Source organism: Natrix helvetica (assembly GCF_964273705.1).
Source record: "Natrix helvetica genome assembly, chromosome: Z".
In the NCBI taxonomy this organism is placed as follows: domain Eukaryota; kingdom Metazoa; phylum Chordata; class Lepidosauria; order Squamata; family Natricidae; genus Natrix; species Natrix helvetica.
Window position 1 is genome coordinate 111,130,880 of NC_138554.1, and position 16,936 is coordinate 111,147,815.

General features: G+C 39.3%; 1 protein-coding gene across 13 annotated transcripts in view; it reads right to left on the bottom strand.

Annotated features, from left to right (window-relative positions):
• KIAA1217 overlaps positions 1–16,936 on the bottom strand; it is a 255,677-nt gene that overhangs the window by 2,504 nt on the left and 236,237 nt on the right. For 11 of the 13 annotated variants that reach the window (XM_081969856.1, XM_081969854.1, XM_081969849.1 and 8 more), the window contains 5 exons: positions 10,656–10,807; positions 8,980–9,123; positions 5,742–5,861; positions 678–2,192; positions 75–197 (listed from right to left, as the gene is read on the bottom strand). In XM_081969856.1, coding sequence (XP_081825982.1) covers positions 75–197; positions 678–2,192; positions 5,742–5,861; positions 8,980–9,123; positions 10,656–10,807 — 2,054 coding nt within the window. The remainder of the gene's footprint in view (positions 1–74; positions 198–677; positions 2,193–5,741; positions 5,862–8,979; positions 9,124–10,655; positions 10,808–16,936) is intronic. The other 2 variants (XM_081969855.1, XM_081969853.1) reach the window with 2 other exon arrangements.

The following is a 16,936-nucleotide window of genomic DNA, read 5'->3' on the forward strand; positions in this document are numbered from 1 at the left end:
GGACTTATACATTTATGCAAAGCATACATCTCAGTACTGACTTCATCCCAAGATTTGCTTTAGGGTAAAACTACCTGTCTATACTGGCGTTGATCCTGTGGCTTGTGCTGTTTGACGGTCTTGTCCACACCTCCTTGCCTACTTTTTGTGGCTGCAGGGATTGGCATCCTGCTTGTCTGTGAAGTGTTGGTTGAATTCTGTGAGAAAAGTAGGTATACGGGTAGGAAAGAGACAATGGAGACAGGTCAGCTGAGCTCATTATAAATAACGATCACAGCGCATGGGGAAAAAGCTGCTTTAGGTGAGAAGCTAAAGCTCAACATGCATGGAAAGCACCAGAGGAAACCACATCAAAGTCAAAGACAAACCACTGGTGTTAATTTCAGGAATCAAAAATTGAATATAAGTTCAACCACTAATCAACCTTAATTTAACTGCTGCACCCACAACAGAATATCAACTAAGCATCTTATGCCCACCACCAAAATCAAACAAAAATCAGCATTTTTAAAAAAAAATGAAAACACACAGTATTAGCTGTTAAGTACTAAATTGGATGCACCAACAAGCCACCGGAAAAGAAGCAAACCAATCAGAAGACACCTCTTGCTTATTGTTGATTACTACTGCAGATTTTTAGAAAGCAGCTGAAGTTGTGATTTCTCATACTAAAGTACCTTTCGTGAAGATGATCGTATTGAAGGAACGAATTCAACATCAGCATTGCTTTCTTCCACCACTACGGATTCTTTGGGTGAGAAAAAGCCTGGGCCAGGAGGTCTCTCTGCCTGGCCTGTGGTTTCAAAAACTGACTTTGGACTCATCTCACTAATGGTGCTCTCTAGCTGTTTGATAGTTTGTTCAAGGCTGTCTAGAGTTCTGTAGGTATTCTTCCTGATTTCTTCAGTTCTAGATGCCTGGACAACTGTCTTTGATTCTGACTTTTCAGAAGTGTTAACCGATTGAGAACTAGGTATTTCAAATCTTTTTGCTTCTTTATGTTGTTTTACAGTGCCATCTTCTTCCTCGTCTTCATACACAACAACTTGTAATGTTTTCTTGCCTGTTTTAGTTCCTGTGCGGATTGCCTGAGTGAGAGCAGCTAATTGCTTTTTAGGAAACTTAAACTTAAATTTCTTCTTAGCATCAGGAACATCCAACTTTGGTTCCGACCCATAAATGTAACTGGATTTCTGATGCTCCTTTTTGTCCATCTCCTGTCCTTCAGACTGTACAACTTGGGTTGCTGAACTAGAGGAAGTTTGTTGCTTGGATTTCTCAGTAACCTGCATCCTATTTGTCTCGGTGGCATCTTCATAGTGAGCATCATCAGATGTATCAAATTCTTCATTTTCTTCCTCTATTTTTTCTTCAGTCATCATTTTTTCCAACTCTTCATCACATTCCTCAAATATTGTTGAAAGTCTTTTATAAGCTGATCTGATATCCATTGGTTCATCAAAAATAATGATGACTGGTTTTTTGTCCAAGCAAACCACTGGGTCTTCACCTTTATGAGTTTCAAGCATGCTTTGTTGAGATGGCGTTTCTTTCTTGGAATCAATGTTCACAGTCTGTACAGCATTTCCCTTCCTGTTCACTATGTCATGAACCTCTCCACCTGATAGAAACTGAACAGCTGTTCTAGTAATCATGAAGCCAACATTCTCCGATTGTGAACTCTCCTCATCTGGAATACTAGCTGGTGACTCTACTTCATCAATATCATTTAAGGTGATGTTCTTAGATGTTTTATGCCTTAGTGCGGCTTGATTATAGGCACTAACTGACCTTCCCTGTTCTTGTGTTGATGGAGAGACTAATGACATTTCTTGGGTGCAGGTATCTGTCTGTCCAATAAGAGGTACCTTTGCAACTTCCAGGAGATCTTTTGGGGAAGTGCTAAGATCAGTCTCTCTTACTACAACGTAACTTGGTTTTTGTCTTCCAATCTCTGCTGCTAAATCTTGCATTTCTTCAGGACATCTCTTTCCTTCGTTTTCTAACATACTAGAGAAGTTTGCGTTTGGCTTAAAAGAATTTTTGTTGGCATAATCCTTGTTTTCCAAAAGCAACTCTGGCCTAAAGGCAGAGTTTTCAGGGATGCTGAAAGCACCTGAGATCATGACTTCTGTTCTCCCTTCAGTCTTGTCCTTGGGATGGTCACTATCTTTTGTGGCCTCCCCATCAACCTAGGGGGGGAAGAGTTGCATTACTTAGGTTTTTGCTTTTGTTTTAGTTCAGGACTATTATTTGACATTTAGTCCCCTCTTATGGAGATTTTATCTGATATTATCCCAATCAGCTGGTATATCATCAGATAATACATAAGTATGCCCCTCTTTACATCAATACACAGCCATTGCCATGGTATTCAGTTGATTTCAGTATCTCTTCATAGCATAACTTCAAATTGTGAACAACATATGACATATAAGTACAAATATTTTGCAGGCAATGTGGATGTTAGATGGAGCTGGTCCTTTAAAGGCTCTCCATATTGTGAAATACTTTGTCCCCAAGTAAATCATGAGAGACTCAATGATTCCACTCCAAATGTTCTAGATTGTTCTCCTATCTTAAAAAAAATCAGTTATACCACTATATTAGAATGTGTGGTTGAAATATTTATTTATGGGAACTGTTGTCCCCCCCCCTCCCCAGCTTTAATTTTTAAATGTTGTTTTCTCAACTTCTGTGATGAAACATAAATTTTAAGAGAGTAGAAAAGTCCTGGACTTATTTGACAGAAAAGGATTTACAAAAAAGTGGCAGAGCAAATTTTACTCCAACCTTCCTGACAAATTAACCTACAATTAAATTCAAGATAAGGTTGAGAGAGGAGCTATGAAGAAAGAGAAACAGATCCTGCCATGTAGATGAAACACTGTGAAACTGCATTATTCTATTTCTCCAACATAACCTTGTATTTGGATAGCAAGACAACCTATCTTAGCCCTCTAATCCTTGCATACCTAAATTGCAGCTTTTGCTATTGGCATAAGTACTCCTATAACTACACATTCTGCAGAGGACAAATGATTCCTGTTTCATCAATCATTCAAATATTAAGAAGAATTGCATCAAACTTCACTTTTAAAGAATGCAACATTGAATGCAGGGAGTGAAAATGCAAGTGGGATGCTGTTCTTACTTTTGCTAATCTTTCAGGTGCCCTGTATGGTTAAAAGAGGGTATGAAAATTTGAGATCAATTCAGAAGACCAACCTAGCAAACCAAAGATCTTTAGAAAATACAGTAGTATAGAGGTAGTCCTCTACTTACAATAGTTTGTTTAGTGACCATTTGACGTTTCAATAGCACTGAAAAGAGTGTCTTATGACCATTTTTCTCACTTATGACCATTGCAGCATCCCAGTCACATGTGATCATATTTTGCAATCTTCTGACAAACAAAATTAATGGAGAAGCCAGATTCTCCTAACAACCATGTTACTAATTTGGCAACTATAGCGATTCACTTAACAAATGGAACAAGAAAAGTTGTAAAATGAGGCAAAACTCACTTAACAAATTTCTCACAAAGCAACATAGACTCTGGACTCAATTGTGGTTGTAAGTCGAGGACTACCTGAATTAGTTTAGTTTAGTTTTAACCATTCAGTCATGTTCAACTCTTGGCGACTTTATAGGCAAGTGGTCTCCATGTTACCCTGTCAAGTGCAGCTTCTTTCAGTTGTTGGATGTTCAGATATAGAAATATAACAACCCAATAAAGAAAGGGATGACAAATGTAGACTATAGTGTGGTCTGTCATATTAAAATTTTAATTCAGCAATTATTTGGATTGAGTTAAAAAATTCTATACAGATCACAATTATTTGATACCAAATTATGATGTTGAAATGTTCAATATACAGCCATTACTAAATTTAAATATACTGTAAATTACTGCCTTGGCATTCTAAAGCTCTTGTAGGTATAAATAAAGTCACTTGTATTTTTTAGTGCAGAAGACTATTTTACCAAAAAGAGAGATGGAAAGAAAACTGTCAACAAATAAAAGGGAGTTTAAGTTTGCTATTACCATGCAGAGATAGTGTGTTAGCATTCAGCTCATGCAGACTAAACCGCAGTAAAAGAAGAAGAAGAAGAAAAAACACAAAAGCTGTAGGTGTATTGCTGGGGGGAATAGGGGAAGGACAGCAACAGCTGCAGTTCAGGGAACAGAAATGAATCCTGGACAACTTTACTATCAAACATTAATTTTAGGTAGCAGAATTATTCCTGTTGAATTATTTATGTCCTCTGACGTACTTTTCTTTATACTAACATTTTCATTATCAAAGTAGGTAACATCATCAGGACATACTGAAATGCAGTTTACTGGTTGTTTCTATGGAGTAGTTTGCCTATAGCTCATAATGCTGCCCATCCTGTCATGACATGTTTACTGAAGAGAAGCAAGTTCAGAGACAATCAGGGATCCAATAATTCAACTGTGAGCAACAAGATAATCCCCTATGACAGGGGCAGAGAATGATGGCTCTTCTATGACTTCAATTCCCAGAATTCTTGAGCCAGCCATGCTTAAAGTCACAAAGGGGCCTTCATTCCTGATCACTGCTCTATGAGAATCATCCCTGTTGGTTGGGACACAAGTGATGCCTTTATTTATTATAGATTCTCAGGCATTCTTTGTATGACATATTTCCTTTCATCTCACCCAGCATCTCTACATAAAACCCATTTCTTAGCATCTGCTATTTTGTACACACTGGCCAAAGGGATGAAAGAAGATGCTTTATCAAACCTGCTTTTTAATAATGCACTTTTTCCTTGCCCCATGAAAATGTCTGCACTGGTAATCTTTGCTATAAGTAAGAATGTGACAGCAATTCTGTCACAGAAGAATGTGGGAAAGCAATTGAAATTAACTCGAGTTATTAAGCACCTATTCTTATAAGGTCAATGACTACTCATTCAGTTGAACCTTAAATGATTTCAGTATCAACTTTAAGACATCTCCTCTCATTTTCATAATTAGATTTGTGCATTTTGCCTTCTGTCCATTTTCCAGTTTGAGTTGTGTTTTAGTTTTTTATTCTTTTAAATTCTATTCTTTTTAATATGCAATTTTTAAAAAGAGTCACTACAGAATTTTGTTATATCGAAGTTAAAAATTGCTAGTAATGTCTAGTAAATGCATTTACATTATTCCCTGCCCCACTATTTATGAATATGTGAGCTACAGATTAAAAAAAACTATGACGGCAAGACCTGGAAAAGGAATTAAGATGTGTAATCCACTTAATAAATAAATGTGTTAAATTCAAACTGTAGATTTTTTTCATTATGAAGAGACAAGGAAACAAAAACATTTTTTTGCTGTGCAATTTTATACATAATTCTTGAGGAATTTTCTCTGTCATAATGAGGCTTGCTACCTGAATTATATACAAATGTTTGTAAATCTGGATTATTTGCTAAAACATGACATTAAAAAAGACAACTTTCATTTAATTTTTTAATTTATGCTGTCCTATTGTAATTCATAATTGATTCTAAAATGACATTAATGAATCTTGATTCTGATTATCCATTACTATTCTCAAGAAGTGTCAATTAGATTCTGTTTATTAATTCTCTTTGGTCCAAGGTAAATCATAAATGAAAACGGCCATCAAGACACACTGTGTTAACTTGATATAATGTTAGTTTGGAAGAAGGGAAGAAGGTAAGGCTAAGAGTTTGTAGTAGAGTTCAAATGATCCTGTTACCTTCTTCTCCTTAGGATGCATTAAGGCCACAGACCTAGCATCTTTTATGTGTGTATCATTTCTGGACTGTTCAGCATGATTGTTTGAATTTATATCCATGTAAGAACACTTCTGGAAAGCCTAGAGGATTAAAATAGGGCAGGTTATTAATAAACATTTCCTAAATCTGAGCCAATTCTTTCTTCGTAGGGAAATCATGTATACACTTTCCTGGATCAATTGATAAAATTTGTATGTGAGCCTTAAGAATCAATCAGGTCAAGTTAAATAGGTTAATAATCTCTATATGATAAATAAATAAACACTGAAAAATCTTTTCCCATGGAATGAGAAAAGAAACGGTGGAGTTAAGAAAAAGGTGGAATTTAGCTAGTTCAGATAGTCCTTGTTTAGTGACAACAATTGGGACTGCCAATTTGTTCTTTAACAAAATAGTAGCAAAGCAAAACTATGTGCTTACAATTGTATTTCAGCTTTCCCTTGCTGCAAAGATCATAAATACAAGGATTGGTTGTAAAATTGCATTTTTATCACCGTTTAAATAGTGACTTTATGAAGCAGTTTCTAAAGAAGGATTATTTGCACCTTTGGTCTATAGAAAGATTTAAAAACTAAAACTGCAGCTATTTTGTTTTCCTCCTTCAAAAGAAGTTTTAACAACCATGATAAAAAATTAATAACTTTCCGGGTTAAGAAAAACTCTTTAGACTAAAATTTCCTTTGCTTTGCTGATTTGTTCTGTTTCAATTATGGTCCAGTCCTTTATGTTTCCACTAGTTAATATCAATGACTTTAAAATGGCTACAAATGGCTCCATTTTCTAGGTCTCAGCCTTCTGCTTTAATTGATTAGTACTGATTAAAAACTAAACAATTATTTCTCTATACTAATGACTTTAACTTTAAGATATGTGACTTCAACTCCCAGAATTTCCCCCATACATTGAAGTTAAACATCATAAAGCTGCTAAGGTTGATTAATATTGGTTTATAGCAGTGCTGGCAAAACTTTTCGGCAGCAAGCGCCCAAACCAGAATGTGCGTCCATTCGTGCATATGCGCGCTGGAGCCCTGGAAACTCAAAGACCAGTTGGCTGGTGCATATGCGCGCACATGTGCACCTGGTCTTCTGGTTTCTGGTGCACACATGCATGCCAGCCAGCTGATCTTCATGCATGCTGGAGCGCCGGAAATCCAAAGATCAGGTGGCCGGCGCGTGCTGGAAACCAAAAGAGCAAATGGCAATGGCATGCTTGTGCACACAGAGGGCTCTATGTGCCAAGGTTCACCATTATGGCTCTATAGCATTCTCCTTCAGCTTGAATCCTTTGAACAGATTGGACTGAAAATTCATTTACCCTTGTAGCCAGTGTGAAACAGTATTAGAAGCTGTAATTCAGTGAATGTAGGAGACCTCAGGTAGTGGAAGTCTCCTCTAGAAAAGTTGGATTTCATTTCCTACCTTAACAAGAGCTAATACCGTACTTACAAGTAACAATAACATTGTTAATGTAATATAGCTTTGTTTACACGTGGTGGATTTTTGGGGAAGGGGAGGCAGGAGGGGAGTCAGGATAGAGTGCCTCACAATCACTATAGTGGCATCATATTCCTAAAGACTGCCTATACATCCTAACTGTTTTAATCTCAATCAGATTCAGATTTTTAATCCAAAAATGCCCAACTCTTATCACATCACTCTCAAAATTTGAGCAATTTTATGAAAGAAATTTGGTGCTTCTCCAAATCTTTGAATTCCTCATGCACTATATAAGATGATGATAGTATTTGCACATAAGATATTAATGTGAAACTGCTGAAATCATATGATTCGGAATGGGATAATCATTGTGCAAGATTGCATAATGTAATCTAATCAGAAAATGTCGGCAACTCCTGGCCTACAAGCATTATTACATTGGCAACTGAAGCCTTGTTGAAGAACTGTGCAATCATCCAGAAAGAAGCCCAGGTCTTATTTTCTTTTAAATCCCCCCAAAATGGATAGGCCTTCTTTTTGGAGGGTTCTAATTATTGACTCATCTTGTGGTGGTGGCACTGACAGCCCTGCCCAATAGGATCCCCCTGATGGCCCACTTCTTCTGCAACTCCTTGCCGCCACTTATATGCATTGCCCCGCCCTCTATTTTGCCTTCAGAGGCCTGCCGGAAAGCCATCTGCAGCCAATAATAGAGCTCCTATCAGCTGCAGATGACTTCTGGCAGGCATCTGAAGGTGAAATGGAGGCCAGGCGATGCCTGAGGGTGGCGGCAAGTGGCTTCAGAAAGCGGCAAGGCAGGTGTCGGGGTGTGCAAGGCCTGGTAAGTACGGCAGTTCCATCTCCCCATCCCACCCTAACTTATTTTTTACCTGTGACTCGCTCCATCCTCTGCATCCTGGGGTGGCCGGGATCTTAATTAGTGCTAATTGTGTGGATGGGAATTTGATCGCATGCCCTCAAAAACGTGATAGGACTTCTTTTCAAGGTGGGTTGTTTTTTTGGAGAAACACGGCACTTGTAAAGATGGCTGATGGTACTAAGCTCTAAGATAGCGACTAGTTTAATTTTGAATATTTGCCTTCCATTGACTATAAAAGGAAAAGTAACTGCAAAAATTGTCTGGCTTTAAAAGTGCAATCAATTTAAAAAAACCTACAGTATACAGTTCAGCAAATGTCCATTTCAACCATTTTCATTGGAAGAATTGGAATGCAATTCCATTTTGGGCAATTAATGTTTTCTATAAAAATAGCTTCTACTGTATAACAATCAAGTTTGTTTTGGCAAACCTGTAATCCTGAATTATTTTTCCCTTGGTCTCAATCCGTTTCAAAATTCAAGTCCCTGGAATTCACATCAAATCTTTGGCACCTTTAGACTATGACAAATAAAATCCTTAACAATGTCCAGGTTAAATTCCCTCCCTCTGAATTAAGTTGCAATGCAATTTGAACCAAAAAAATATATTTAAAACCTAAAAAAACGATGTTTAAATGAGAAAAAATTAAGAAGAATTTATGTTAATCTTATCCCAATCACTTACTTTGGTGATCGATATCTAAATATGAACCATTGAACTGGGAACCTGATTGTCTGGCAGAATTTCTTATACCCTAGTTGTACTTCAGTTTCCTCCTATTATTGCAGGGAAGCTTCTGCATTCTCTTATACTGCCTTCTAGGTTCCTTTAGAAAAGACACCTGCTGCTTTAGGCGAATTGATAAGATCAATCTCATACCTGTAATTCTGCCATTATTTTATCTCCTTCTTCTTCCTCCTCTTCCTCTTCATCCTTCATTGGTGTGCTGGCTGATTGAAGAGAGGTATTTTTTTCTGGGAAAAGTTTGGACGATGTTGTTTGAACAGAATCTTCACTGCTTTCCTAAATTGCATAACAAGAAAGGAGAAAGTTACAATTAATCTGATTTATATACGGCTCACATGCTCATTTCAATGTTTTTATTTGGTGTTCTGGAGAAATCTGGACTTTACCCTATCCTCCTAAAGGCAGGGCATCCCCTATTATCAAATGTGGATATGAGGCACATTTTAGGGCCCTTTTAAACCTGCATCCTCTTAGATTCCACTCATTTTTGCACCATGGTTGCCTATTTCACATAAGCAAAGCTGTCAAAGCTGCATGATGCAGCATACATTTGTTTTTTCACTTAACTTATCCATAGCTGACATGGAGGCTGAAAAGAAGCAGCTGGCTATGATCACCCAGACGCCTTTCCTGCTTAATGGAGGACTAGAGTCTTAACCACTATGCCATATTGGCCTTTTTGGATTTTACACATACAGTACATATAGCCCTTGACCTATGACCATAATGGAGCCTACCTATTATGCTTGCAAGTCATGATCATAAAGCTGTGTCATCACGTGATTGACCCACTTTTATGACCTTTTTTACAATGGTCATTAAGTGAATCACAGTGGTTAAGTGAATCAGCAGTCATTAAGCAAATGCTGCAATTAAGGGGATCCATTATTTGCTGTGTGGAGTTTTAGCTGAAGATTGCAGTTTTCGGCAAAAATGTTGTAAATTGCAATCAAGTGATTGCCAGGATGCTACAAATCGGTTACCAAATGTCCAAAATGCAGTCACATGATTGCAATGTGCATGAGACAGCCAGAAATTTGGAACTGGGACATAAGTATCTTTTTTTTGGGGGGGGGGGTGTTTCATAACTTTGAATCATCACTAAGCAACCAGTTGTAAGTCTAGGACTACCTGTATTTGGCTAAAACATTTTCAGGTACTTTTTCTTATTTCAGTTTGAAACTAACAGAGGGTTAAAGGAGAATGTGCTGAAACCATTTTCATGGAACTGCTCTGATTCATTTTGTCCCTTTGTATAAGATGAGTTTTTCCAAGGTGCAAATCAGAGGTGGATTCCTACTGGTTTGGACCGATTGGGCTGCGTAGGTAGTAACGTGACCGGCCACGCCCCCGAACAGGTTCTATCGGCAGCGCCATAGGCACCACCATCTTGCTTTTTTATTTTTTATTACTGTGATGTGCACATAGCACGCATAAGTGGGGGCACGAAGCGCATCCCTGAGCAAACCGGCAGTAGAAGAAGCTGGAACCCACCCCTGGTGCAAATATTTCCTTAAACATACACAGAAATGAAGCAGCATGAGTGAGATTGTATATTGGCAAGACAGCAGAAAGGCTAAGTCCCATGTCCTGGGAATAACCTGCTGGTTAATGGTTATAATTATGGTTCCCTAAACAATGCTAGCCAATATATGGCTTTAAATCTTATTTTTAAATTTCTTGCCTCTTTAGATCATACCTTCCCTCCTCCCACAACTTAATTCAAAGTGATGTAAAAATAAGCTAGATACTATCTTGTCCCAAAATGTTTCCTGTTTTGGACATCTGAGGTGCCTCCATCATCAAACCTTGGAGATAGTGTTATCTTTTCTGGCTGTATAAATGACTTCACTCAGTCTTGTGCTTAATCCAGATCCTAGCACATAGCTTCGCCGTGGAGGTGGAGGAGGTGGAGACTTCACTGCCTTTTCCAGCTCCTGTTCTGTTTTGGGACTATCTTCTGAAAAATCAAAGATTATCTCCAATGAAGTGGTTTCATACAGTCTATTGCAAGATAGACTCTTGCTTCAAGTTTAAAATTATGCAACCCATCTTTTTTTTTCTACATCGGATAGGCAAAGATAGAAATGCAAACAAAGGAAATTTGCTAATTGGTTTTGGTGAAATACATTTTTTGATGAAGGCCAGCAGCAAACCAAAACTAAACAAGATGGAAGAGCAAAAATTTGCATTGTAGCATTTTCATTCTAGTTAATGTTGACAAGATCAACAAACATTTAGCTGAATTAGAGCTGACTGGTATACAAACAACATTAAGGACCTATCTGTGATATCTGCAGTTGGGTGAAAAAAAGTCAAAATGGCCATACTGGTGCATCACGTGTAAAAAGCAGGAGGAATTTTAATTACATCATCACTGCCACCATGTTAACTTTTTTTAAATTTTTTTTTTTATTTTAAATTTTCAAAACAAACACAACACATCCTTCTTTACATACTGTAGAAAGTGTATCAGTTGATTACAAAAGGCTTTCGTGCATCTCTTCCACAGCCATCAACCATAATTCATATTAACTCAAGTATTTTAACTCAGATATTTATACATGTTACCATCATCATACCTCCATTTTCATTTGACTATAATTGTTTAAACATCCTTCATCATAAAATATACCAAGATTTAATACATAACCACATACTGGCATTTCATTCACTATTTCTAAAATCCTCCAATAACACTGAATCCTTAAGTCCTATTCTAGCTAAACAATACATCCATAATATTTAATAACAAAGTTTTCTAATCCTCCTTTCCAAATCACTGTTTACAATTTACATTCCAGTTTCCTTATGATGCACCCATACCTGTATATACATTGTTATCATTATCCCTCCTTTATTTAACTATATCCTGCAACATAACATTTCCCCCCTAATAATCAAGACTTAACTGTATCTAACTTAGTTCTTTTTTTATTAACCTTTATATATAATCCAAAAGGATTTCTAATCTTCCTTTCATGGGTACCATTCAATATTCATATCCCATTATTGCTTATCATAACACTACACATTGTATACATTATTATCATTATCAATTATTTATTTAACTATATTGTCACTAAATTTCACTAAGTTTAACTAGTTTTAAATTATACTCTTCCAACCGGTATCTTTCCAGTAGCAAAACAGTCTCATATCTTCTGCCATTGTGGTGCCAGTCCTCTAATCATCTCCTTAATCAACTTTGTATGGACTCCTCTTAGCAACTCCTTGCTTATAAAATCTCTCATGTAATTTCAATGCCCTTCTTCTGTTTCCTTAATCAGCTTATCTTTGATTGTTGGTAGTGTTATCAATGATATTGCTAATAAAATTTCTCTCTTTAAATCCATAAATTCTTTTGTTTTTTCTTCTTCTGTATCTTGCCATCTGGGGTAGATTTCCCCTCCATTTAATTCCTCTTTCAGTATTGCACCCTTTCCATTTTCAGAGACAAACTAATCACCATAAATATCAGCAATTTTAATTTCTTTATATTCATTTTCCTCTTCGATTTTTAGGATTTTAACCACCACTTTTTCCACTTGATAAATATCTCCCTTCTTCATCATATTTTGCTGTTAGATGCTCCAAGTCTTCCAACTTCTTCTCTATCCTCTCATGTGTTTGATAATTTCTGTATTTCTGAAAATATCTTTTGCAGACTTAAAATTTCTTTCTGCTGTTGAAATTGTGCCATTATCTCCAGCTAACAAACACTGCTGCTCTAGCTTGGAAGGTTTTAACAAGATTAAGCATAGATTCACAAGAATGTTTTATTTTCACCTTTCTCTGGTTAAAGATATACTTCAAAGGGACATCTGTATGCTTTTCTTCTTATCACGCTCTATAAACAAACAGTGAGACCTTGGAGTGCCAAGCCAGGATAATCAGTGAGAAAAGTAAGAGTGTTTCGTTTCCAACACACAAACCTCCAGCCTCCGAGTAGCAGTGTTATTGTTGCAATTTTCTTTGTTTCTTTTTGTATCTTTTTTGTATTTCAAGTTTTTAAAAAAGTCCGATTCTTGAATGAGTTAGAAGAACACCCACAGTAATGAAAGAGGAGAATTTTAGTCCATAGGTTACAAAGAATAATAAAAGAAAAAAATAGAAGAAGAAAATTTAATACATTCATTTTAAAAGGCTTGCATAAATTCCATCCATGAAGATAGCATTTAAAAAGTAAGATAACTCACTGTCCAAAACCATTCCAAATTTAATTCTGCTGCTTATTTCTTCTGTTTTCCAATTTAAATTAATTTTAAGTTTTTTATAGGTAGTCTCTTTTAAAAGGGTAAAAATTCCTCACCAGCTGGAAACACTTTCTCTTTCCATATCCTTCCATTTTGGAGACGCCCCGACTTCATCAGCCGAATGGCTGGATTTTTTGTCACCGGCTTGAAGAACTTCTCTTGGATCGATCAGGGACTTTGCGATGTCCCTGAGATCAGCAAGATATATGCTTCCTGTTCATCATCTCTGCAGGACGGTTTAGGTCCGTTTGGCCCACCCAGCGGCAAAAGTATTAACTGCGATAGAGGCTTATGATCCTGGGGGATTTCAATCTGCCTTCCATTGGTGAGACATCCGAGTCAGCTCAGGAGTTCATGGCTTCCATGATGGCTATGGACCTAACTCAGTTAATTCAAGATCCCACCCATAATAGGGGACACACGCTCAACCTGATTTTTGTCTCTGGGCAGTGGATGAATGATCTAGATTTAGGGGATATTTCTATCCAACCCTTGTCATGGTCTGATCATTTCCTCATCAGGCTTGACTTCCATACTGCTACCACTCACCGCAGGGAGGTGGAATCGACTAGATGGTTCCGCCCCAGTCGCCTGATGGACCCTGAAAGGTTCCTGATGGAGCTTGGGACTTTTCCTGAATCCCTTGCTCACAACTCGACTGAAGATCAATGTTCCCTCTAAGGTGTGCGGCTGCGCGGCCGCGCACGTGGCAAGAAAACACCGTGCAGCAGTTTTCAACTGCCACACAGTGATTTCTACTGCCATAGGCTCCGGAAACTGGGGAGGTCCTTTGCAGGCAGCTAGAACTGGTCGCCCGCAAAGGACCTCCCTGGACTTGTTTTGATGAGCATGGGGCGACTGACGGTAGTTGTGATGCCCCAAAGCCCCTGCCGCCACAGGAATAATTGCTGCCACCTCCTCTTCCTCTAACAGCACTGTCGGATTTGCTGCCCAGCACTGCAGCTGAGGTGAAGCTGCCAAAGCTCCAGCTGGCATCCCCCCTCTGCTCGGAGCACCTGAGCTGAGCCCCGCGTCACCCCCGCCCCTCCTCCTCCGCCATGCTTTTGAGGAGCCATGAGGCTGCATGAGCCAGTAGGAAGGCGATGGAGGGGGGGGGAGCAGGGGAAAAAAAGGCATCATGGCTTCTCAAAAGCACGGCGGAGGAGGGGGCAGGGGTAATGTGGGGCCCAGCTCAGGTGCTCCGAGCGGAGGGGGAGGCACCACTGCCATGGGTGGGGGCACCAGCTGGAGCTTTGGCGGCTTCACCTCAGCCGCAGCGCCGGGCAGCAAATGTGGTGGTGCTGTTGGAGGAGGAGGAGGTGGCAGCAGTTATTCTGGTGACGGCGGGGGCCCGTTGGCATCTTCAGTGGCAGCCCTGCCCACGATGAAGAAACCAAAGATCTCAAGGTGATCATGGCTACAATTTTAGCAGAATATATCAAAAGAGATAAAGAACAGCTGTGGTAGGATATTGATTTGATTTATAGGATCAATTCAGCATATGCTAGAACACACAATGTTCCAAGGGAAATACATGCTACATTTCTTAGAAACACTACAAGAGATGAGGTTTTAGGAGCTCAAAGGGTGGGACCATTAAAATATAAAGATAAAGAAATAACCATTCTTAAACAAATTCCGAAGAAAGTAAGAGATAAGAGGAAGAAATATTCCTCTTTATCAAAGAAACTATATAATAAAGGAGTTTGGTTTAGATGGTTATTGCCAGAAGGAATGTTGATTTTCTGGGAGGGCAGTAGAATTAGAATTAACACAGTTGCGGAGGCAGAGGCTTCATTAAAAAACACAGTGCTCTTTTAGATGGACCAGGGGACAGTACACAAGATATGAAGGAGGGAGGGGCCGTGGCTCTGCCAGAAGACAGGGGGGAGGAAGCAATATTGAAAAGACTCAGGTCATAAAAATAAGTATATTTGAAACATTATTGCAATTGTTGATATAATGTAATTGTTGGAAGTGACATATGAGATGATTGAATATATGGTTGATAAAATGTAAAACAAAAAGCTGACAATGTTTATCTCTTACTTTTTGGTTTTTTTTTTTCTGTAAAAGTTGTGAGATTTGGGGGGATTTCTACCTTTTGCACGATGTAGCTGTGAAAATTTTTTTGTATACCTATTTACCCCTTCCCACAAATGTTTGTAAAAACTAATAAAATTAAAAAAAAAGAAACCAAAGATGGAGCAGATCCATGCAGATGACGTCGCTGCAACATGACTGGAGGAGGAATTCTGGGAGTTGAAGTCCACAAGTCTTCAAGCTGTCAGGTTTGAAGAACCCTGCGTTTTTCCCCCCTAAAGGGTTAGGGGTGCAAGGATCTTGTAACTTGACAGCTTTAAGACTTGCACACTTCAATGCCAGAGTTCCTGAGTCAACATGACTGGAGGAGGAATTCTGGGAGTTGAAGTCCACAAGTCTTAAAGCTGTTAAGTTTGAACACCCCTGGGTTTTTTTTCTAAAGGGTTAGGGGTGCAAGGGTCTTGTAACTTGACAGCTTTAAGACTTGCGTGCTTCAAATGCCAGAGTTTCTGAGCCAACATTTTGGTTGCTAAGCAGGAGCGTTGTTAAGTGATACTGATATTATATAACACTTTTAATTAAGCAGGTACCTTGAAGAAACATAACTTTGAGTTTCAAATAATACTGATTTCGTTGTTGTCTTAGGTGACATCTGTGAAAAAAAATTCAGGTGCTCAGGCATGAAAATGTGCCACTCAAACACTATACTTTTCTGCTCACATTGAAAAAAAATTAGAGGGAACATTGCCGAAGCCCTAGTGGAAGCCTGGGATAGGGCTGCCGCTGGGGCCTTGGATCGCTTTGTGCCTTTGCGGCCTCTGACCCGGTGTCAATCCCGGGTGGCTCCCTGATTTACAGAGGAACTCCGGGAGATGAAATGCCGGAAAAGACGCCTAGAGAGTGGCTGGAGGGCCAGCCGATCCGAATCTGATCAAACACTAGTAAGAATTCATATTAAATCCTGCTTAGTGGCGATAAAAGTGGCAAAATGGCAACATCCGCAGACCACTGCCCAGCCGCCCTGTTTAGGGTGACCCGCTCCTTACTTAACCAAGGAACTGGGAAAGACCCCTTGCAGGGTAGGGCTGAAGAATTTGTTCAGTATCTGCAGGATAAAATCGATCAGATCCGGACAGACTTGGACTCTGACTAGGTAGATTCAGGCGAGTCGATGAGGATGAATCTTGTGGAGACAATCTAGGATGAGTTTGATCCTGTGATCCCCGAGGGCATGGACAGGATTATGGAGAGATTCAGTGCTGCCACTTGTGTGCTGGACCTGTGTCCCTCTTAGTTAGTTTCGGCTTCCCGGGAGGTGACACGAGGCTGGCTGCAGGTGATTACCAATGCTTCATTGAGAGAAGGGTTCTTTCCCACCGCCTTGAAGGAGGCGGTGATGAGGCCCCTCCTTAAAAAGCCTTCCCTGGACCCAGCTTCTTTAGCCAACTATCGTCCGGTCTCCAACCTTCGCTTTGTAGCAAAGGTTGTCGAGAATGTGGTAGCATGGCAGCTTCCCCAGTACCTGGATGAAGCTGTCTACCTGGATCAGTTTCAGTCGGGTTTCAGGCCCGGGTACAGCACAGAGACGGCATTGGTCGCGTTAGTCGATGATCTCTGTCGGGCCCGAGACATGGGCTGCTCCTCTGTCCTGGTCCTATGAGACCTCTCGGCGGCTTTTGATACCATCGACCATGGTATCCTACTGCGACGACTCGGGGGGTTGGGAGTGGGGGGCAACGTTTTACGGTGGTTCTCCTCCTACCTGTTGGATTGGTCACAGTTCATGTTGA